General features: G+C 35.7%; 4 protein-coding genes across 4 annotated transcripts; 2 read left to right on the forward strand and 2 right to left on the reverse strand.

The window, feature by feature from the left end:
* Positions 1-1470: 1470 nt before the first annotated feature.
* Positions 1471-4781, forward strand: LOC130749569 (FT-interacting protein 1-like). The gene has a single exon (XM_057602947.1). The coding sequence runs from the start codon at positions 1776-1778 to the stop codon at positions 4221-4223; it is 2448 nt and encodes an 815-aa protein (XP_057458930.1). The 5' UTR covers positions 1471-1775; the 3' UTR covers positions 4224-4781.
* Positions 4782-5330: 549 nt separating this feature from the next.
* LOC130749302 (60S ribosomal protein L6-1-like) lies at positions 5331-7531 on the reverse strand. Its single transcript, XM_057602637.1, has 4 exons — positions 7183-7531; positions 6692-6798; positions 5816-5997; positions 5331-5719 (listed from the first exon to the last, which is right to left on the reverse strand). Exons 1-4 carry the CDS (start codon positions 7434-7436, stop codon positions 5564-5566), a joined length of 699 nt encoding a protein of 232 aa, XP_057458620.1. The 5' UTR covers positions 7437-7531; the 3' UTR covers positions 5331-5563.
* Positions 7532-13907: 6376 nt separating this feature from the next.
* On the reverse strand, positions 13908-16850 carry LOC130748620 (FT-interacting protein 3-like). The gene has a single exon (XM_057601852.1). It carries the CDS (start codon positions 16705-16707, stop codon positions 14032-14034), a length of 2676 nt encoding a protein of 891 aa, XP_057457835.1. The 5' UTR covers positions 16708-16850; the 3' UTR covers positions 13908-14031.
* A 2932-nt stretch (positions 16851-19782) lies between these two features.
* Positions 19783-23096, forward strand: LOC130748881 (30S ribosomal protein 2, chloroplastic). The gene is made up of 4 exons (XM_057602126.1): positions 19783-20136; positions 21376-21477; positions 21584-21883; positions 22585-23096. The coding sequence occupies exons 1-4, from the start codon at positions 19855-19857 to the stop codon at positions 22621-22623; spliced, it is 723 nt and encodes a 240-aa protein (XP_057458109.1). The 5' UTR covers positions 19783-19854; the 3' UTR covers positions 22624-23096.
* The last annotated feature ends 1274 nt before the right edge of the window (positions 23097-24370 follow it).

Genomic DNA, 24370 nt, shown 5'->3' on the forward strand with positions numbered 1-24370 from the left:
CAATCTCCATCTCCAAGAGTCTGCATTAGCCTATTCTCAAAGAACTATATTTTTCATTTTTAATGCCATTTCCCCATTTTCTGAAAATTGAGCTCAATCTAATACTTTTTTTTTAATGAAACTTTAAAAAGAAAAATTTTCTGATCTCTTGGCAAATATTAATCCACAGGAGGTAATAGCTTCAAAAAGGATCAACATGTATGTGTCCTAGAGTCCTAGACAGAACAAACTTTATTTAAAATATATCACTGCACAGCCATAATTTGTTCTTTGCTTATCCTACTACATGTTGCCCTGTTTTGTAGGTTGCATGAATGATGACCAGCTAAATAATTGACACCAAAGCACACCATGTGAATAACTTTAATTTGACAAAGTTTTGAAAAAAAGACAGTATTAAAAAAATTTAGCAATCTAAAGATCGATGATAATTAGTTAATTACAGTATACATTCATAAAAGGAGAAGAAAAACAAAGAACAAGAAAAGCATCTTTGGGTATGGTACAAAATCCATCAAGCTAAGTTTGCCTATGCTTTTGTTGCAGCTTCAAATCTGCCTCTCCTTTGAACAAAAAAAAAAAAAAAAAAAATCTGCCTCTCACGCTCGGTTAACTCACTTTTTCCTCACTTTGGCATTGCTCCATAGAGAAGAAAGAACTGATCCTTTTTACGATAGTCCCTTTAGGAAAATAACCCCTTTATTAAGTAACTATATCGCATGAACACAAACCTTGCCTGTCAAAAAAAAAAACATGAACACAAACCTGACAAAAAGCAAACGATAACTCCATCATAATGTTTACTACCATGTTATTTTTTTTTATATGAATAAAAAAATCAAGATGCTAACATTAAATTTATTCTTAAATTTTATATTAACTTTTCAAAATTGCCCTCAACTCACTTAATTAGACAATAGAAAGGAAGAGAGAGTGCAATTATTATGATGCATTTAGCATTGAATAATTAAATAAGACAATTTTGCTAAAAAAAATTAATGCACTACGTTGAAACAACTTGGATCCCATGCAATAAATATTACCAACAAGATCTAGCATAGTTGGTAGATATCAGAGCTCTTTAAACATTTAGTTCAAAGTTCGATCTCTAAGTGATCTATATGAAGAAGAATTTGTTCGAAGAGACTTACCTACTTAATATGATCTCTTAGTCTCAAGGGAATAATCTCAGTTGTTGAGATATATTGAAAAAAAAAAGAGATTTAGGCCCTTGATTTTTGTAATTATTGGCATGATTAATCTAAATAAAAAATAGTATATTAAATTAAAGCGTTTAAGAGGATAAAGAGAATTTGAACTAAATCTTCCTTATGTAAACAAAAAAGAGAATTTGAACTAGATAAGAGTACTAAACTAGTTCTTATAAAAAGTACTAAGCTATACTTCAAACTTAGTTGTTATAATAAGGAACATATTACTAAAGCTAATGCAGCTTCTCCATTAAACGATTCCTTTCTTAAAACCAAGTAAGTAGTAGTAAGGGGTGCTAGTGTGTGAGAAGGTGAGACATCAATACTATGTGTTCTTCTATCTTTTGCATTCTTAAGTAGAATTCCGTTGCTTCAGATTCGAATATTGGGTTACTTGCTGATAGCCACTTAAGCTTTAGCTTCCTGTGACAGAAACAGTAGCAACAAAAGGATATGAAGCTCTTAGTAGAGGTCATAGATGCTCATGATCTTATCCCCAAATGGTGAAGGATCAATAAGTTCATTTGTGGGAGTAGAACAAACACCAAGTTTTTCCACTCAACAATGATTTCAATTAAGAGAAGACAAAGAGGTACTCCAATCACAATGCAATCAATAAACCCTCAAGTCCAAGCCCATCCTAGCAGCCATGATGAAGAATACAATGTGAAGGACACCACCCCGCAGCTCGGGGAGCGGTGGCCTAATGGTGGAAGAGGGTGGGCGAGTGGCGGAGAAAGATCAACAAGCACATACGACCTTGTTGAGCAGATGTTTTATCTGTATGTTCGTGTGGTGAAAGCCAAAGGTCTCCCTCCCGGTACTCTCACCTCGAGCTGTGATCCTTACGTGGAGGTGAAGCTGGGGAACTACAAAGGAAGAACAAAGCACATCGAGAAGAAATTGAACCCGGAGTGGAACCAGGTCTATGCTTTCTCCAAGGACCAAATTCAATCTTCTGTTTTGGAAGTCATTGTGAAGGATAAAGAAACGTTGGGGAGAGATGATTACATTGGAAGGGTGGCTTTCGACCTCAATGAGGTTCCAACCAGAGTTCCGCCGGATAGCCCCCTGGCTCCTCAGTGGTACCGGCTCGAGGACCGGCGAGGAGAAGAGAAGGTGAGGGGTGATATCATGCTTGCAGTCTGGATGGGAACTCAAGCTGATGAAGCTTTCCCAGAAGCTTGGCATTCTGATGCTGCCACAGTTTATGGGGAGGGTGTTTTCAACATCAGATCAAAGGTTTATGTTTCACCAAAACTTTGGTATCTAAGAGTCAATGTCATTGAAGCACAAGATGTGATACCAAATGATCGAAATCGCCAACCAGATGTGTTAGTCAAAGCTCAATTGGGCAACCAAGTGCTGAGGACAAAGATATGTTCAGCTAGGACAACCACACCACTTTGGAACGAAGATTTGGTCTTTGTTGCGGCTGAACCATTTGAGGAGCAGTTGACAATTACCGTGGAGGATCGCGTTCACCCTTCAAAAGATGAGGTACTTGGGAAGATAATCTTGCCATTGACCCTCTTTGAGAAGCATCTAGACCACAGGCCGGTCCATTCTCGCTGGTTCAATCTTGAGAAATTTGGTTTTGGAGTGCTGGAACCCGATAGGAGGAATGAGCAGAAATTCTCAAGCAGGGTTCACCTTAGAGTTTGCCTTGAAGGTGGGTACCATGTCCTAGATGAGTCCACTTTGTATGCAAGTGACCAGAGACCAACGGCGAGACAACTATGGAAGCAACCTATTGGAATGCTTGAAGTAGGTATTTTAGGAGCACAAGGGCTTCTTCCAATGAAGATGAAGGATGATAACCGCGGCAGCACGGATGCATATTGTGTTGCAAAATATGGCCAGAAGTGGGTCAGAACCAGAACAATTCTTGACACTTTTAGTCCCAAATGGAATGAGCAATACACATGGGAGGTTTATGATCCTTGCACTGTGATAACATTGGGGGTGTTTGACAATTGCCATTTAGGTGCAGTGGAAAAAGCAAAAGCTACTGGTGGTAGTGCAGTCCATGATTCAAGGATTGGAAAGGTAAGGATAAGGTTATCAACACTGGAAGCTAATAGGATTTACACCAATTCTTACCCTCTTCTTGTTTTGCACCCACATGGAGTTAAGAAGATGGGTGTGCTTCAATTAGCAGTGAGGTTCACTAACCTCTCACTAGCTAACATGTTTTACATATATGGCCAACCATTGCTACCAAAGATGCATTACTTGCGTCCTTTCACAGTTAACCAAGTAGACAATTTAAGGTTCCAAGCTATGAACATTGTAGCTGTGAGGCTTGGCAGAGCTGAACCTCCCTTGAGAAAAGAGGTAGTGGAGTACATGCTGGATGTTGATTCCCATATGTGGAGCATGAGAAGAAGCAAAGCTAACTTCTTCCGCGTCATGTCACTATTTTCCGGCTTGATTAATATGGGGCAGTGGTTCAACCAAGTTTGCCATTGGAAGAACCCCATCACAACAGTTCTGGTTCATGTTTTTTTTCTGATACTGATTTGGTACCCTGAACTGGTTCTTCCAACTTTGTTTCTCTACATGTTCTTCATTGGCCTGTGGAACTACAGGTTCCGCCCAAGACACCCGCCTCACATGGATACTAAACTCTCTTGGGCAGAAGGAGTTCACCCGGATGAACTTGATGAAGAGTTTGACACATTCCCGACTTCGAGGTCGCATGATGTGGTTCGAATGAGGTATGACAGGCTTAGAAGTGTTGCAGGTAGGATTCAAACAGTTGTTGGGGACATTGCTACACAGGGAGAGAGATTCCAATCTCTAGTAAGCTGGAGAGATACAAGAGCAACCAGCATCTTTGTAGTGTTCAGCTTTTGTTCTGCAGTGGTCTTCTATGCAACACCGCCAAGGGTGGTGGCTCTGGTATCTGGTTTGTATTATTTGCGGCATCCGAAGTTTCGCAGCAAGATGCCTTCTGTACCAAGCAATTTCTTCAAGAGGCTCCCAGCTCGAACAGATAGCATGTTGTGATACATAGGTTAAGACTTCAGTTCTAACTTTATTCATTTCCTGTTGTTTTTCTTCTGTTGTTGCAATTGTACTGTTTTAAGATCAAAACTCTCCGAGTGCTACTTAGCACAAGCTCTATAGGCCAGGTTAAGATCATGTATATTTATAACCCAAAAGCTTTATCCTCAGTGAAAAGTATTCAAAATTTCAAATGGAGGTTATGTATATCATAGTTTGCCAGTTCTGTAAATTTATCAAGAGTCTCAATTACAAACAAGTTGTGTAATGATGCAATCCACCAGTTATCATTTTGTAATACAGGTAAAGGACACATGTGAAAACCACACCAAAAAGGAAATCAATACATCTGGTTTACAGAGTCCATGATAACAATGCATATGGTCTCTCTACTAAACAATACAACCTAGCCTGTAACAGTTAGGTCCCAAAAACGATTCCCTTAGTCATCGCAACCATGGTAATCAAAATCGCAATTTAAATTGTGGGATTATGCGATTCAGGACTCCGCATGTTTTGATCGCACCCAAGTTCGTGATTCACATAAATCAGAGCAAAATCGCAACCCAACTCGCTTAGTTGCAGCAAAATTGCGATTTTGTGGGAGCAAGCGATTGAGATCCGTTCCAACCCCAGGTTCTACCTTTTGTTTCAGCCCTGCCCCATTCTCTGTTTCTACTCCTCTGTTATCTGATTTGCTAGATTAGAAACTCTGTTTTGATGCAAGTTTATTGTTTTCAAAGTTTCATTGAAGTGTTTACAGTCATTTAAATTGCTTTTTTTGTTATTTAAGCTATCTTATACGCAATTTATATGTAGAGAGAGCGGGAGTAAATCAGCTAATTCTTACATTAAGGCTATAATCCCGATTTCGACTACTATGATCAACTTTTAGACTTTTCAAAAAAAAATTGATCAACTTGTATAAACAAATACAACACTGGCTGAACTCAAATAAAATAAGGTGGTACTTTTCCAGCTCAATCAGTATCCTATTATATTAAGATATACAACTACATAAGAAAAAGGGGTATACAACAACTTAGCACTGGCAGAAAAGTTCAAGTAGAAATTTAAACCTAGAACAAATACTTCGACTGCCAAATAATATAACAATCAATAATCGGATAATATATCACCATATTAGTATCCCAACAAAATACAAATGGCATCTTTTCTTTTTGTTTGGAGGGAGCAAAATTAAGGTAAAGGAATATAACTGTTAAGATCAAAATTGGAAGATGAAAACGTTGCTAAGACTTAATTACCAAGAAAGGCAGAACAATACAACTATTAGAAACAACCTGAACAAAAACTAAATAAGCAAAAATAAATTCAGCACTCTAGAAGACTAGCTCATGTGGCTTCATTCCTGACTTTAAAGAAAACCTAGCACCCAGGTAAGACTTCAGGTCCGGAACACTCTCAATGGCTTTCAATATTGCAGAGTCCACTGTACTTTGGGCATCTCTCTTTTCTTGTGGAAGCTCATTTTTCTCCTACGTTAGGAAGAAAATAATAGAGCTCAGCATCACAGAAGCAATTGAAAATAACAAGAAAAAATAATAACACCAAATTAAAACAGAAAAACCAACCTCCTTCTCTGCCTCGAAGAACTCGCCTTCTCCCTTCTGTTTCTTTTTCTGGGCTTCCTTAACAAAGTACTCGTCATTGAATTTATCAACATTAACACCGGAAATATCCACTTTGGTGGACGTACCAATGACATAAGATTGATTCACCCTTCTCAAAGGAACTCCATTGATCTTAAATGGACCTTAAATGGCAAAGAGATCAACATGAGAAGAGAGACCAAAAATAAATGGTGTACATATCAGATAGCAGCGCAAATGCTTGAGGGGAAATACAGATTAGTAAAAATTTGAAATTAGTAACAAATTATCTACATCAAGAGGTATCAAAGTCTAAAATGAAAAAACACCCAGAAACTCATTCAATAACTTAACCGCTATCATTTGCACAAAGGAAAATAATATTTTACGAGATGACATTAAGTTCATTTGAATTAGCTTTTTTTTGAGATCAGCATAGCTTACAAATCATAATCACAATGCCAGTGTTTTTTTCCCAGAGGGTAGGCAATTATGTCCTAAAAATTGAAGTTTAGAACAAACAAGAACTTAGTATGCTAAAACAGCAGGCGAACATAAGATGCAGTATTAGCATCAACTATTTCTCACAAGTAAATCGAGAATACATGAAATAGAAATAACATTGATTCAAATGAATTCTGATCCCACAAAAAATGAACCCTTGTCCACCAACAAGGCCCATCAGGCAAACATTCATTGAACACATAAACAGAAACCAACCAATCGAGAACACATGATATAGAAATAACATTGATTGACATAAATTATGATCCCAAAAAAAATGAACCCTTGCCACCAATACCCATCATGCATTGACCAAATGAACAGAAACCAATAAATCTCAATCTCATCACATACCTGTGACAAGAAGCAACCCAGATGGAAGCTGCTTCAGGAAAACAACCCTTTTCCCCTTAAATCTCCCAGCAAGCAGAATCAGCACCGTCCCCGGCAAAATGCTAGCCCTGATGACAAAAGCAAACCCAGTATAAGATTCACTTTTCAAAAGCCCCCAGAACCAAAACAAAACACACTAATTTCACAGTACATAAAAAAATCCACATTTCTCATCCCAGTTCCAATGCACACCTCATTCCACACATCCCAAGCTAGAAGTGAGAAAAAAAATTCACTGGAGTGTGCATTTCTCACAATTTCTAACAATTTCTAACACTACAAAAGTTCATTTTGTCAATTAACATATACAAGAACATAACTTGTATCAAAATTTAAGCTCAAAAAACAAAAAATCATAAACATTGATCCTAATTTACTAGAAAAATACTAATCCAAATAAAACTTCTAGCAAACCAAAAAAAATGGAGTGATGGAAATGACGAATGTGATACCTGAGTTTTGTGGGTTTGGGCTTATGCTTGTTGAGGAGAGGCTTCTTGACATCATCAGCGGGGTAGAACTTGGGGGGCTTCGAAGCTAGGGTTTGGGGCTTGGGGGTAGCATCGTGATGGGGGAAAACGCCGCCGTTTTTGGCCTTGATGGCCCAGATGCCTTTCTTGTGGTACATCTGGGACCTTGAGTACTTGCCGATTCCCCTGATCAAATCAGGGTTCCTTGTCACCCTTGGGGTTTTTCTCGGCGCCATTGTTGCCCTGTGTGCTCGCTGCAAAACCCTAATTTGAAGGTGAAAACGCGCGTATAATATATGAGTGCTGGGCTTTGTGAGTAACTATTGAATTTGCCAAAGTTAACTTAGCATTTGTTTGGATGCAAGCCAAAAAGCACTTATTGAAACTTATTTAGTGTTTTTTTAGTAGAGAAGCTCCAATAGGTGCTTTTTTATTCATATCCAAACGGGCTATTCTAAATCAGAATAGTTTTATGTAACTCAATAAAAATATTGCATTTCTTGTTTGTAGAAGTTAAATTATTGACGACCACACGCTAAAATAAGGTGGTGTTTAGACTTGTTCAACAGGTGGAACTGGCCAGAAGGATAACCGTTGTCTTAGCTCAGTTCTGCTGGAGAGTTAGGTGTTTTGTACGTTATCACGTAGAAGGTCCGTTATCATCATGTTGGGGATCCTTCGTCGTCACGTCGGGGGTTCTTTGTCATCATCATGTTGAAGGTCATCTATCATCCTTTGTTGATGTTCGAGGTCCTCTATCGTCAAGTTGGAGCGCTCGAGGAGTACCAGCAAAGGCATCCTGATGCCCAAGTCAGAATTTTGGTAGGGTAACGTTATGGCATATTGTGTGTACCTGATGAGTAGTGCTATATGTTATTTATAGAATGATGTCGACTATCAAACAATGTCATGTAGGATAATATTCCTTGACAAGCGTACCGTATAGTGGTCGTGATCCTTGGATATGTATGAGTGTGTGCCATATGCGATGTATGCATAATGAGATAATTGAGCTCCTTAAATATTTTGTGCAGAGGGGTTCGATCATTGAACCATGTATATGAAAAAAAAATAGCTGAGAACTGTACATTGTAATATATTTACACAAGATATTAATAAATTTAGACTAATTAAGTTTTAAAAATAATAATATATTGTTCATCTTTTATATATTTTGTGATAAAAATAAATAATAAAGGGTTAATTAAAAAAACCAGTTTAACTATCGCTTCCAATTTTACGGATATGGTGTGGTTGGAAGAGGTACTGAGTGACGCTTTACGTTTCGTGAATTATGATGTAATGGCTTCTATGTCTTCCGTTGATTAATATATTTGCTATTCCATTTCAAAAAAAACCAGTTTAACCTGTTTTTTATCACCATTTTTCATCGGTTTTGGCCGTTTTGTGATCGGTTGTGGCTAGTTCCGGATGAAGCCACATGTCCGGGTTGTCTTCCGTAAGGTTTCTTTTATGAAATATTATCTAAAAAGTTGCACATTGCTCTCTTTGTTTTGATTTTAACTTATGCAGTTCATTTTTAGTTCTTGCTTAGGTATGAAATTTCTTCCTATCAAAATGATAAAAAAATTTAAGGATATGAAAACAACCTCCTTAACCTATTTTCCTTGGAAGGGGATGCCTAATGTAATTCTGTCCCTCCCTTCATATTAGTTTACTGATTAGATGCCTATGTGACCTTAAATGTTTTAGTGAAAAACTTCCTCTCCTTTTCATCAATGACAATCCCTATAATATACAGATTAAGTCACAATTAAGAATATAGTGAGTTACAAAAATCGATCAAGGGAATTGGTGAAATGACCCGTTAAAAGTCAAACCACTAATTGAATGTACTATGCAAGAGAATCGAATAATTCACAACGGACTACTAATGGTTTGAAAAATTGACTAGAATTTTCTACCCGTGCTGTTGCACGGCAAATTTTACTATTGTATTTGAACATGAGAAACAGGTTGATGCACCGACAGTGTAAAGTTTTTTTTACACCGTCAACCAATCAGATTTTAAGGATGTGACACGTCAATTAACGAAATGAAATAAAAAGAGATTTTCTCACATTCTTGAAATCTGATTGGTTAACGTTGTAAAAAAACTTTACACCATCAGTGCATAGAAATTAAACTCTTTGAACATTAATCAATACTATATATTGATATAAAAATTTGAGATGCTAAGAATGAAAGTACAATCATCATAAGAATATAGATAATTCAAAAACATAAATTGAGTCACTCAACTATAGTAATTTAAACTCATACAACCATTTAACAAATATAAAGGTTTCGAAATAAAGAATTTAATTGGCCAAAATCATCATATTTACACATAATATTATTTTCATGTTCATTTCTTCTCGTGCAGTTTGTAACCATATAATTTAAACATAAATAAATATCAACAAATTAACATTTTCTAATCTATGGACGATATTTTTTCATTATCAAATTATCATATTTTTATATATATTAATTTCTAAAATTAGCTTGAAAAGTGAACGGAACTGAATTATATTAAATAAAATCTTTGACTTAAATATAAAATAAAATTATTTACATGTAAAATGTTAGTCCCAGTAATTTATACATGAACAAATATTTTGAATATTAATGATTCCTAATTTCATCATTAAATTATCGTACATTATAAATATCTATACATATTTAATTCTATAATTATTTAAAAAATTAAGAAAAATTAGTTATACATTTTTTTTTATAAGCAAAAAAATTAGTAATACATACTCTCTCTGTTCTAAAATGGTTGTTGTTTTAACTTTTTACATTAGCCCGAGCTACAGGTGGAACTTAGACAATCTCCAAGTAATCCCTCAATAAATACTTCTATCCTTTTTTATATATAATTCCCCCATGCTAACAATTTAATATTAATTACTATCTAACTAACATACAATGGCCTACAAATGCCAAAATTTTTATAAAAGTGGCCAGAAGCCCAGAAGATACACATTCTAAAAAAAGGCATTATAGTAAAAATTAAGCAACAAAAACAACGCAATTAGCATTCAAAATAAGTTGCACTGTTTAAAGAAGACACATAACAGTTGAAACCAAGTGCATCTATGGATTGAGGAAATTTTCTACTTTTATTACCTATAACAGTTGTTGCTGAAGTGTTTCCAACTTGTGTCATGCTTCATAGAAATATTTAAAGATTCAACACCCATAAACACTAATATGAGAGACAGAACAAAAGCTCAAAAAATCAATCAGCTGAAAAGTAACTCATGCTTCTTCATAATTCAGTGCAGAATGAATAAATAAAATGAAATCTAATACTCAGTAAATTATAGGTAATCAAAGTAAGATCATCTGTTAGGTTTTTTAATTTTAAATTATTCTGGGAATGAAAGGGTAAATTGAACAAAAAGTAAAGAAGAAAGACCAATAAATACAAAATGAATAAGAAGAAAATGGGGAAAGGTTTCTCCAGCCTTAAAAAAAACACCTAGAAAGAACCAATTGTTCCCAAAATGACCCAAATGTCCGTCCGATATGACATCTATCCGAACACAAAGTTGTAGCAAACTCAGCAAACTATGGGTTATATAGAGAGATAGAGAGATGAAAAGGAATCAAATGAAGAAAACTCTGGAAAATAAAGGGGGGAGGGGAGGGAAGAGGGGATTACTTGCGAAGAGCCTAGATCATGAGATCGCCGACCTTGGAGAGTAAGTACTCCACTGCATTTGAAACGCCAGTCAGAGAGGAAGCCGAAGGGGACGGATCGCAAGTTCTGGCTCGGGTTGGGACTTGGGAGCAGAAGAAGTTGAAGAAGGAGGACTTGAGTTCCTCAGAGTGGTAGAGAGACCTAGGTGAGGAAGGAGAGCGCGAAGGAGATGAGACCTGTGAAGCAAGACTGGGAAATTTGAGTTGGTAGTGAGAATGAGAACAATAAAACAATAAATATAGATAGTAAATTTGAAATTTGAAAACTTTTGGAGATGCAGATTTGGTTCCCAATGTGTCATCTTGGGGAGATTTGAATAAGGATTTGGTGCAGGGTATATGATTGGTCAGAAATATGATAATGGTGGCCATTGATGGAAGAGATTAATTGGAATGGTGAAAATATAATTATGAAGGCTTGCATGCTTCTGTGGTATGTGTGAAGCATTTAAAAAAGGAATTGGAAGATGCACTCTTTGGGAGAGAGAATGAGTTCTTAATAATGAAGGAAGATAGTGGGAGAGAGAATCATGTGTGGAGCTTGATAAAAAAACAGAAAAAAGAAGGAAATGTCATGTGTACAGTAAAAAGGAGAGAAGAGCTTGTAGAATGCCATGTGGAATTCCACCAAGTCTAAGATTGCATGAGAGAGCAGAATGCTTGTGGTTGCGACACATCAGCATTTGGTTCTTTGAACCTTTGCTCTTTTAATACTCCCTCCGTTCCTAAATAACTGATACTAATTTGGTTCTTTTTTTGTTCCTATTTAACTGATACTTTTACAATTTCAAGAGAGCATTAATGCTACTTTATCAATTGTGTCCTTCATTTATTGTTGGTAGGAAAATTGAAAAGTTAGAATTGATAAGAGAGATAAAGGGTATAATAGGAAGTTAGATAGTAATTTTAGTAAAATAAGAATATTAATTGCTACTTCTTAATATTTGTGCCACAACCTTAAAATATCAGTTATATAGGAACGGAGGGAGTAGTATTATTGATGTTGGTAATTGTAAACTCCTTTATTTTTCATTTTGTTTTCTTTTGTGAGACCTTTGTATCCATAATCAACCGGACCAGGTGAACAAACATTAAGCCACACCACACCTTCTAATTGCTACATTCCACTTATGAAAATACATGAACTAGATAAACAAGACAATCAAATTAGAAATCAAATTCAGACGGAACATAGGAGTTCTCTTTCTCACTCATTCACTACTTGTCAAATAATCAGACATTCTGCTCTTGTTAGGAATTTGTGCTGAAAATATACAGAAGGTTATCAAAACCACTCAAGAGAGTAATAAGACATAACTTCTTATCCATCATGACTAGTTAACAGTATAAACTTTCTCACAATGTAAACCAGTTCTAAGAAATAGCAACATTTTCCTCCCCTCCTTCTTTGGTTTCATGAACACATCCCAATATCTGAACTACATTATAAGAGAGCAACCGTTTTACAAGTAAAGCAAATAATACATGCAAAACACTCTTGAAATTTTTAGTTCTTGCTTGGGTATGAAATTTCTTCCTATCAAAATGATAAGAAAAATTGGGGATATGAAAACAACCTCCTCAACCTATTTTCCTTGGAAGGGGGATGCCTAATGTAATTCTGTCCCTCCCTTCATATCAGTCACTGAGTATGTTCTATGTGACCATGTTTTAGTGAAAACTTCCTCCCCTTTTCATCAATGATAATCCCTAATATATACACATTAGTGTCACAATTAAGAATATATACACTAATTGAATATACTGTGCAAAAGAATTGGCTAGATTCCCCTGAATTTGCTTGAAATCGATGACCCGAATAATTCATAACGGACTAATATAGCTGTGGTTTTAATGGTTTGAAAAAATGATCTTGTTAATCGTAAACTTCGATATGACAAGGAGAACAACCATCACGCCACACCTCGTGATTGCTACATTTGACTTCTGAAAATACATGAACTAGATAAACACTCTTGAAAGTACTCAATTTAATTAATCCGTAGATAAATCAAGTGAATAGGAAAACACTGTCATTTCTAGATAAATCCATAGGAAAACACAAAGTCAATTTAATTAATCTTTAGTTAAAACAAGTTCAAACGGTTGTTGGGGCCATTGCTACACAGGGAGAGAGATTCCAATCTGTAGTGAGTTGGAGAGACACCAGAGCTACCAGCATCTTTGTAGTGTACACCACCAAGAGTGGTGGCTCTGGTAACTGGTTTGTATTACTTGTGCCATCCGAAGTTTCGCAGCAAGATGCCTTCTGTACCCAGCAATTTCTTGTGATAGATATGAAGACTTCAGTTCTCACATCTTTCATTTCCTGTTGTTTTCTTTTGTTGACTTCATTGCAATTATTCTGTTTTAAGACCAAAATTCTCAGAAAGCTACTTAGCACAAGCTTTATAGGCCAATTTAAGATCATGCATCACTCGAAAAGCTTTATCCTCAGTGAATTTTTTTAAATGGTGGTCATGTATCATAGTTTCCCAGTTCTATCCAGAGTCTCAATTATAATCCAGTTGTGTAATGATGCAATCTACCAGTAATCATTTTGGAAAGCAGGTAAAGGACGCATGTGAAAACCACACCAAACAGGAAAACAATAAATCTGGTTTACACAGTCATGATTACAGTGCATATTGTCTGTCTACTAAACAATAGAACCTATCCTGTAACAGTTAGGTCCCAAAATCGATTCCAATAGTCATCTCAACTTGTTTAAACTAATACAACACTGGCTGATCTCAATGGAACTAAAAACAAGGTGGTAAATTAGTATCCTATTAAGTGTGTTTTGGATCAACAATATAAGCATACTGACTCTGTACAGAACAGAATCATTTCTACCAAAATTGCCTATGGAAAACATGAATTAAAATGATGTAATTCATGTTTGGATACTTCTATATAAAAAAGTAGGTTTTGTAAAAGAATAGAACTGTGAAGCAACTGAAAGTAACCAGTATATAATCAAGTGAATAGGAAAATACAATGTCATTGCTGAAAAATTCAAAGTAAATCACAAGATAAATATAATCTGCAGTGAAACAAAATGTAGAAGAAACCAAACAGATTTTCCAAAGGAAATTCAATAAGCAAAGACAAACCAACTCATATCATGCCATCTGACTTAGCAGGCATCCTCCTGAGGAAGTGTTGAGGAACTGCAGGAAGCTTACCAAACCGGAGCCTCGGAGGCCTCAACAAGTAAGAGACCGCGATGGAGATCAGAACACGAAAAGGAATGAAATAAGTCACAATGGCAGAAACCAAACAGAAAATCACAAACAGAGAAGTTGCCCTTGGATCCCTCCAGCTGAGAAGGGACTGAAACCTCTCTCCTTGAGTTGCCAAGTCCCCCATCACTTCCAGCACCCTCCCTAGAATGCCACGCAACCGATCATACCTCTTCCTCAGATTATCACCATTGAATTTAGAAGGAAAAGGGTCAAACTCCTCTTCTAATTCCTCATTAGTAACTGTGTCAGCCTGAGACAATCTCATGTCCATGTGAGAAGGATGTCTTGGCCTTGTTCTATAGCGCCAAATCCCAAGCAACAGAAGGATACAAAACGTAAATGGCAAGACTAATCCCGGGTAGAAAATGACAATGAGGAAGATCAAGTAACTAGTGATTGTTTTAAATTTGTTATTCCAACCACATATCTCATCAAAAAATTTACCAACATAGACTAAGCCACTTAGAAGGCTTGCAATCCTGTAAAATTGAGCTCTTCCTCTTCTCATGCTCCACACATTTGCCCTCACATCTAGCATGTACTCCACAACCTCTTTGCTGAGTGGTGGCTCAGCCCTCCTGAACCTCATTATGGTGACCGCAGCAGCTTGGTTCCTCAAACTTTCAAGCTGATAAATAGACAATGGGGAAATGTAGTGCATTTTTGGGAGCAAAGGTTGAGCATAGGTTTGCAAAACATTCAGCAAAGATGGACAAGAAAATCTCACAGCCAATTGAATTTCCCCCACTTTCCTCACTCCTTGGTTGTGCACGTTTATGAGAGGGTAAGAGTGAGTGTAGATCCTACCACTTTCAAGTGTGGAGAGCCTAATCCTTACCTTTCCAATTCTCTTATCCATTGGTTCTTGAGCATTTTTCCCTCCTTGTTGTTGTAAGTTTCCTTCAGCTTTATTCCCTCCATGTTGTAAGTGGCCATTATCAAACACAACAACTGTGATGACAGTGCAAGGATCATAAACCTCCCAAGTGTACTGCTCATTCCACTTTGGAGAAAGACTATTAACAATAGTCCTTGTCCTCACCCATTTGGGACCATACTTAGCAACACAATATGCGTCGGTACGATTGTCCTTCTTATTTGGAGAGAGGCCCACCGCGTTAAGGATTCCCAATTCCAGCACACCAATGCTAGGTGTGCTCAATTGCTTAGATGATGGCCTGAGATCACTGGCATAGTGTGTGGCCTCATCAAGAACATGGTAGCCTCCATCCAAAGAGATTCTCAAATTGATTCTACCAGCAAGTTTAAATTTATCCTCCTCTTTAGCTTCCTCATTTTCCTCCTTGGGCTTCTCAATATTGTACCACACACTAGGTGGTGGAGTTGTATCTGTTCTTTTCTCCACATTCTTCAAAGGAATCAAACAACATCCCAACATTTCATGCTTGTTGGAGTTTCCCTGACCCTTCTCAATGCTTATAAGTAAAGGTTCATCAAAGGGCTCTGCTGCAACAAACATCAAATCCTCATTCCATAAGGGGTTGTTTGTGTTTGTGTTCATTTTAATGGGCTTGCTTCTCAGAGCCAAGTTCCCCAGAATACCTTGGATGAAAATTTCTGAGTTGTTATTGTTGTTGTTGCTGTTATTGTTGTTGTTGTTGTTGTTGTTGTTATTGTTGTTGTTGTTGTTGTTGTTGTTGCCACCCTTGCCTTTCAGTATCAAATCCTGAGCCTGAATCACATTAACCCTGAGATACCAAAGCCTAGGAGAAAGGTACACCTTCGAACGCGTGTAAGCAATGTTTTCAATTTCACCACCAGCTGCAGCATCTGAATGCCAAGCATCAGGGAAACCCTCATCTGCTTGAGTTCCCATCCAAACAGACACCATCAACTCTCCAGTAACAAGCTTCACCCCCTTTTGATCCTCAAGCTTGTACCATTGTGGTGCTAAAGGGCTGTCAGGAGGAACCCTCATAGGAACATCAGAAATGGTGAAATCTATGCGGCCGAGAAACTGATGATCAGGCTCAGCATCACCCTTGTTGTCCTTCACTATAATCTCCAAAACCTGCTCCTGAATCCTGTCCTTGGAAAAAGCAAATACCTGGTTCCATTCTGGGTTCTTTGTGTTCTCAAAGGACCTTGTTTTCCCCACAAAGGTTCCAACTTTCACTTCCACATAAGGATCACAAGTTTCAGAATCACCAGTTTCTGGTAAGTCTTTTCCCCTCATAACCCTTGCAAACAGAAACTGCATTTTCTCAACAAGATCAAATGCTGTGGGAAGCCTGTCACCACTGATCACCCTTCCAGCACTGATGTTAGGAGTTGTCTCCTTCAGAGAAAAATCCTCTTTTCGTTGTTGTTGTTGCTTTTTCTGGTTCTGGTTCTGGTTCTGGTTCTGGTTCTGGTTCTGGTTCTGGTTTTGGTTTTGGTTTTGGTTTTCTTTTGCCATTGCTTCTCTGCAACATTGGAAAAAAAGCACACAGCAATGAACACAAACATGCCACAAAAATGACAAGTGGGAATACAAATAATGAAGAAGAGAAAATGGTGAATCTTGAAAATGATCAAGTTCAAACATACTTGCTGTGGTGAACGTTTGAAATGTGTATGGAGGAGCAGAAGTATTCAGTTTTTGGTGAGGGAAGATAAAATCAGTAGACAGTTTCTGAAGAAGAGTGTTAACTGCTTCTAACTTTCTTCCCTTTTTTGAAAAAAAATGCACTCAATGCAGTGTCTGTAATCTGTAACAGCATATTACAAGTTTAATAACTAATTAAATTCTGATATATTCTTGATCAAATTATTGTTTTTTTCGTAAATGATAATGCTGCCATTAACTGATGAAGCGGTTATGAAGATCACCTAGAATCAAGGAACAATTCAAAAACATTCCATCATGGGAGAAGCGAAATAAGATCAAACCTATTCATGAGGGGGACCAAGCAGCAGTTAAGATGTTCACAATCAGCATGTATAGTTGTCAAATAAATGCCAAACAGTTCAATACTGATATTACATGTTTTTTTTTAAAGATACTGTTATTACATGTTAAAAACATGTATTTCATATCTTATATAGTTGATATGGAGTCACATGAATAACTCCTTATCCAAATAATACAGAAATACTAATATACGCACATGAATGATGGCAAAGGAAAGAATCTCATTCTTCAAAATACAAATTAGAAATGCCTCAACTCCATTGCTTCAAATTAAATATCAGCAAGTGCTTTTCAAAAAATATATATATATATATATATATATATATATATATATATATATATATATATCAGCAAGTGGGAAAAAATGGAAAGGTAGTGTGGTGAAAATGTTATTACTTAGGTACATTAAGAAAGTGTTCTTCATTCAAAGTCCATAATCATACTGTTTTATCCATTGATGATGAGAGAAGTAGCTACAATTGAAAATGAAAACCAATGAAAACCTCAACTTCATATATTATATGAATGAAGTGGCAGAGAAATTTTACCTGAGATTTAGAACAAGACAAATCCAAAACATCGTCCAAATGACCTTGGAAAGAACAATATGGTTTCTCCGGAAGGGAAAACACAGTTTCAGGAACATGAGCATAATCCAAAAGAAACAGTGCTCTCCGTAGAAAAGAAGAAGAGTCGAGAGAGAAGATAACTGAAATCACTTTTCACAGTTTTTATTATTTTGTAATTGATACAGATATGAAGTATTTATACAAGGGTCTAACATGTGAGCTCAAGCCAAAACTGAATAACAGAAATCAGTTAAAGCTGATTTATTGAACAACAGTCACTAACTACTAGACTTATTCAACGATTAAGCTAAGTAATTGACTAAAAGCAAATCTACTAAACTAGTCTTCAACACCCTCCCTCAAACTGGAATGGATATCAGGCATTCCCATTTGGCATGAAGGTATGAGAAGGGTCCCTTTGCAAGTGGTCTGGTGTAAATGTCTGCGATTTGTTCTTTGCTTGAGATTGGCATGAGATGAAGAACATTAGCTTGAATGGTATCCCTCACCAGGTGACAATCCATTTCTATATGTTTTATCCTCTCATGGAAGACAGGATTACTAGCTATGTGAAGAGCAGATTGATTATCAACATAGATAATCACAGGCTTGTCATGTAGAATGTTCAAATCATGTAGAAGATAGAGCAGCCACTGAGCTTCACAACTAGCCTGGGCAAATGACCTGGATACTACAGATTGCTTCCCTGAGATGGAAAAAATAATCTCAGTGCTGGTGCTCCTTTATATATCTCAAGACCCTTATGGCTTCTTGATTATGTTCATCTTCACTACAGGACTGAAGGGCTCTAGGTAGTCTATTCCTTCTATCTGAGTATACACCTTTGCCACTAAACGAGCTTTGCATCGCTCAACTGAACCATCAGTATGAAACTTCAATTTTGAAAACCCAATTGCATCCTATAGTTTTCTTGCCAGGAGGAAGAAATGTAATTTTCCAGGTGTTAGTCTATTTTCAAAGCTGCTAACTCAGCATCTATGGCCTCCTGCCAACATTTATGTTGTATGGCTTCCTTGTAGTTCTTTGGTTCCACCATGTTGGTAATAGCTAAAGTAAAATGATTCTGTGATGCTGATAATCTGTCATAAGAAAGAAAGTTAGAAGTTGGATATCAAACTGTAGAATCAATAGTGGTAACTGGTAATCACTAAGATGAGCTGGAGCAGCTTTTCTCTGTCCCTGTGATCTCCTCAAATTGGAACTCTCTTGTTGTGTTGATGAAGGATGAATCTTCCATAGGAAAATCAAGAAAAAATGAGGAACCATCCTGACTTTGTGGTAGAACAACATGACTGTGAGTTGTATCTGCTTTGGTAAAGGAAAGATGGTCTCAATCTCATAGAAAGACACTTTCAACATCCAAACACCTTTTATAATTTTTTTCTTCTTCTTCGGAACAACCAAACACCTTTATCATTTTAACATCTGCTAATCTGACATATCTATTAAGAGTAAAATAAATTTACCACCCTCTAAATTTGCCAAAAAATACTTAGCCTTATTCTTATTGAAAATATACACACTACACCACTTTATTTAACAGAGATAACTATTAAAGATTCTCACATAATTTTCTATTTAACTCAACACAATACCATGGTTAGTTAAAAAACACATTACAATTGAAAAAAAAAAGACGAAGATGTATTTTTAAACTTTCTTAAAACTCTACATGCTAATATTCTTACTAATATTTAAATACATACAAAAAATTATGCGTTTACTTATTTTTTAAGCTTTTAAACATTCTTATTTTAATTTAATAATTATGTAATTTTTTTTTCGAAAGAGGTAAAAATGGATATTTACAATTTAGAGTTAAAAAAAAAACAATTTAGTTAGTGTCACCAAAAAAATTAGCTTATGTGTTTTTCTAAGAATCTCTAAAAATAACCTATTTTTCTAAACAATTAAAAATCATTGTTTAGAAATTTTTTAAGATTTTTTTTAAATTTTCAAAAAATCATTATCTTTTAATGAAATCATATTATTTAGAAAATCTACTTTGATTAGCCATTGGAACCAAAAGATTATAAGGACTAAACTCACACATTTCTGAAACTATAGGACCAAAGCTATAATCAAGAAAGAAAAAACCAACAAGATAAAGCTCTGATGCTTCCAACAGCAAAATCATCCATTTCCATTTGCCTTTGCTTCTTCACTCTCTCTCTCTTTGTCTCCCTCAACAATGGCTGCTTTGCACTCTTATCTGCTCACACCACCCAATCTTCTCTCCCTCACAACTCCATCTTCTTCCACAACCAGCAACCTGCAACCCCGTCATCTCAGGTTGGCGCCTTCTCTCGCACGCCCACTCCGTTTACGAAGACCCTTTGCGGTGGCGGAGCAAGCTGCGGCCACCCAATCTGAGGCTGACCGGAGACTCTACGTTGGCAACATTCCTCGCACTCTCACCAACGATGAGCTTGCAAACATTGTTCAAGAACATGCTGCTGTTGAGAAAGCAGAGGTATACATTACCCATTTGTTGATTTTCAATGGGGTGTTTTTTTTTTTGTGAGATTTCATGGATGGTGTGTTTTCTTTATTGAAATTCTTTTTTGCAAAGAAAGTTATGCACTAATTATTGTCAAAGTTCTGATTTTTTATCCAATTGTGGTAATGGGTACTTTTTAGTGGAGGAAGTTGGTGTGTTTGCTTATTTAATTGAACGTTCAAATGGGGTGTTTCAAGTTGAATCTTCATTTAGGTCCCGTTTGGAAGAGCTTATGAACAGCTTATTTGGTCTTATTTAGTAAAATAAGCACTTATGTACATGTTTGGAGGAGCTTATCAAAATAGCTTATAAGCTTCAAATAAGCTCTTTATAGATTTTTTTAATAAGCTATTGGTTGTAGCTTATAGCCAGCTTATTTGGAGCTTATGGTGTGTGTATTATGCTGTTGCTTTTGTGGACAACCTTGCTTTGGTGGAAAGTAGAGGAAGCTTGGCTGTTTTAAGTTTACTGTGTGGAGAAATGCTAGCAATGCACTCTCGAAAACCCTTTCCGACATATTTTCTCTAATTGGTTGAAATTCATGTGGACTCAACAAGGGATCCATCGGATTGAGAGTGGGATACATATAATTTAGTGTACTTATATGAGTTTCAATCAATAAAAGAACGTGTTAGAAAGAGTGTATTGCTAGTATTGCTCTTATTGTTGATTATCCCTTTTAGGAAAAGATGCATATGATAGAGATCTAAGTGGAACCAAAATTGCACAACATGTCTTGTTTTCCTTTTTCCTACTTGGTAATTGCCAAGTTAATACGACGATAGCAGAATTTGGATGACATGAGCATTAATATATGTACTCATGACTCAGGACCTTCTGAAATTTTCAAAAATAGCTTGAAAGATAAAGAGGTGTAGTAAGTAGTACATGTGACTGACTTATAATAAAATATTGAAATCTGAAACTTCAATCAGTTTTACCTCTTTATGATGCTAAACGGCTCAATTGAGTGATCATATAATTCTATTGACAACATGAACCAAATAAAGGTCTTGCAAGAACCTGAGGAATTGAAAATAAACTGAATGGTATGTGGTTTTGGGGGAGGGAGCATACTTTATATCCTTGTAAAATAGTTTAACAACTTCATCTGTAGGTCTTTTCGTTATATATGGGTTTGGGAACAATTTGTCTGTTGTCACATATTAGGACTGATCAACTTATTCACTTTTCTCTGCATATGATTCACAGGTCATGTATGATAAATACTCTGGAAGGAGCCGTCGCTTTGCATTTGTTACTGTGAAAACTGTTGAGGATGCAAATGCAGCAATTGAGAAACTTAACGGCACAGTAAGTTTCATTGCATAATTTACAAAAATCTATTTAAAGATTGCCATTGTTCATTCAGCAATTTAGGTTTCTTAAAGAACTAATGAACTTCATGTTTTTATGACAGCAAATTGGAGGACGTGAGATTAAAGTAAATGTAACTGAAAAACCTTTAACGACAGTAGATTTTCCTCTAGTCCAGGCTGAGGAATCCAAATATGTTGACAGTCCCTACAAGGTATATGTGGGAAATCTGGCTAAGACAGTTACAAGTGATATGCTCAAAAACTTTTTCTCTGAGAAGGGAAAAGTGCTTAGTGCCAAGGTTTCACGGGTTCCTGGGACCTCAAAGTCCAGTGGCTTTGGTTTTGTTACTTTTTCATCAGATGAGGATGTAGAAGCTGCAATCTCATCCTTCAACAATGCTGTAAGCTGTTTACTTCTCTTTTTGTTTATTTGCAAGTTGAGACATCCCAATATACTTCAAATACATGGTAGTATTATATAACGGGGTTGCCTAAATGACGCTAAACGAAGTTTGGGTTAAATCACCCTAGTCATAGGTGGAGGGTGGACCAATGATATTTAAGATAGACAAATAAATAAGAAATTCAAACCTTGTTTATAGATAATGACGGTACTTTTTTATATATACTTGCTAGAGTAACATGCAGTGTACAAAACGCAATTGAATTTGTTCTTTATGTCCTTACATTATCTATCCCAAGGAACTCTGTCAATGAACTGTATTACTTTTTAATATGATCTTATAAGTAATTAAAGACATTGGCAAAGCCACAATAGCCTGCTTATTTTCCATTATCTAGTTTCCTCATAAACATATGCTGGTCTCATCTCTCTCACTCTTCTTGCTCATGCTTGCTTTGGTTGCCCCAATTTTCCTCAGATTGTAAGTATTTATCTTGACTTCTGTCGTTGTACAAGTTTCTTATCGGTAATCTCCTAATTTGTGAACATGACTTAATTCTATGATGCTTAGATCTGGTTGTTTATTGGAACTGAATTTTGTAAATTGAAAATAATGGGAGCTTTAATGATTGATTAATTTGCTTCTAGATACTATGCTGACAGTGATTTGGTATTTGTCTGATTACATGTCAATTGCAGCCATTGGAAGGACAAAAAATTCGTGTGAATAAGGCGTAGAGAAATTAGCAATGTTGCAGAGCATGTTTGACCAGGTGTCCTCTAGCAGGAGCAGAGTATAATTTTGTGTGAAAGTTGAAATCACATACAAATTGCCTTGTTTGTTGTACAGCAAACCTACTCATTCTCAGATGATTAAGTTCTAAGAAAATGTATGAGAGTATCATAGAGCTTAATGCTTCTGTTGCAGGCAGTGTACCTCTTCTAGTCCAGGATTTTGAACCCTCACCACTTCATGATTATGTTGCTCTTTTTTTTCTCTTCCTCAATTTGGCAAGTCTTGTTGCATGTATTCAATTCCCTTTTAATGTTTGAATGTGAAATCCTAATCTCCTACGAACATGCACGTTGATATGTTGGAGTTCTTGTGCTATAGTTTGTCATTGCATAGAGCATGATTCCTCCACGAATTTCGACAGATTATTGTACATCTTTATTAGAGTATAACATCAACTTAGCAAATTTGGAATGAACATGTTCTTACATATATTATCACTAAGGGTGGAAAAGTATTTCCTGACTGAGACTTGATGACGGATGTAGAATTTTAAGAAGAGCAACATAAACAAAATGCTAAAAGTACCAATGTTCATAACAATCTCAATAAATTTTCATATTTTGGTAACATTGAATGATTCCCAGTTTCAATATATCAAAAAATCTCTTTATATAAGTAATCAAATCATTTAATTATTTATGTCATACAATTTCTCAGGTTATTTTTAATAATGTGAATTTGTTTTAGCAAAACTATTAAACTAGGTAAAAAAATCTATTTAAATATTTGTTTGTCGTAAGCTGTTCTTTAAAAACTTATTTAAAAACAATTTTTATTTTTAGTATTTAAAACAAAAATCTCAGGACATCTATGAACGTTTTCTGTTCCTGTTTTTAATCTGTTTCTGTATTTAATTTTTAAATTATAGTTTCTATAATATTGTAAAACATCCAATTCAAACAATTTTTTTTAAAGATTAGATTTATTTTCTTGTTTTTCCATGGTACTAGTATTTTTTTTAACTACGATACTAGTATTGATCTCATGTCATGCACGAATGGAATAAGAGTACTTTGTCCGCATACATCAGACATTTTCATAATTTTTCTCTCATTTTTATTTTTTTAAATACATATATCACCTATTTAAGTTTAATTTTCTAGTCCTAGTTACATTCTAATTCCTTTTTTTTTCTAATTTGTTATGCTTTTTTTTTTTGGTACAACTAATTTGTTATGCTTTGAATTAATATACCAAAATTATTTTAATCTGACATGTATATACGAAAACATAAAATACAAAATTTTTGAGTTAATTTTCAAATCAATAATTTAAAATTTTTTATGACATATTTGATAATTATTTTATTTTGTTTTGGTTTCCCAAGGTATCCCCACAACTGACAGCTATGAGACTAATTCTTCGAGACTCTGAGATCACGTTAAGTGGGTAGGCCTCTCCCAACAAATGTTTCTCCATACGCACCGCCCAGGAATCGAACCTTGGACTAGATGGTTAAGGAGCCCAACTATCTACCAGTTGTACTACACCTTGTTGATATATTTGATATTATTTTGAACGTAAGATATTACATTCATTTTTTATTTTTATTTTGTTATATGAAAAATAACCATAATGATTAAAAAAAAGACTTTGTCAGCATATATTTTAGTATTTTTTTAAAAACATCTTAGTAGAAAAGTCATAATTGACTATTATTAATTATTCCAATGTCATTAGAAATTATTA

This window comes from Lotus japonicus, chromosome 3 (genome assembly GCF_012489685.1).
Source record: "Lotus japonicus ecotype B-129 chromosome 3, LjGifu_v1.2".
NCBI lineage: Eukaryota > Viridiplantae > Streptophyta > Magnoliopsida > Fabales > Fabaceae > Lotus > Lotus japonicus.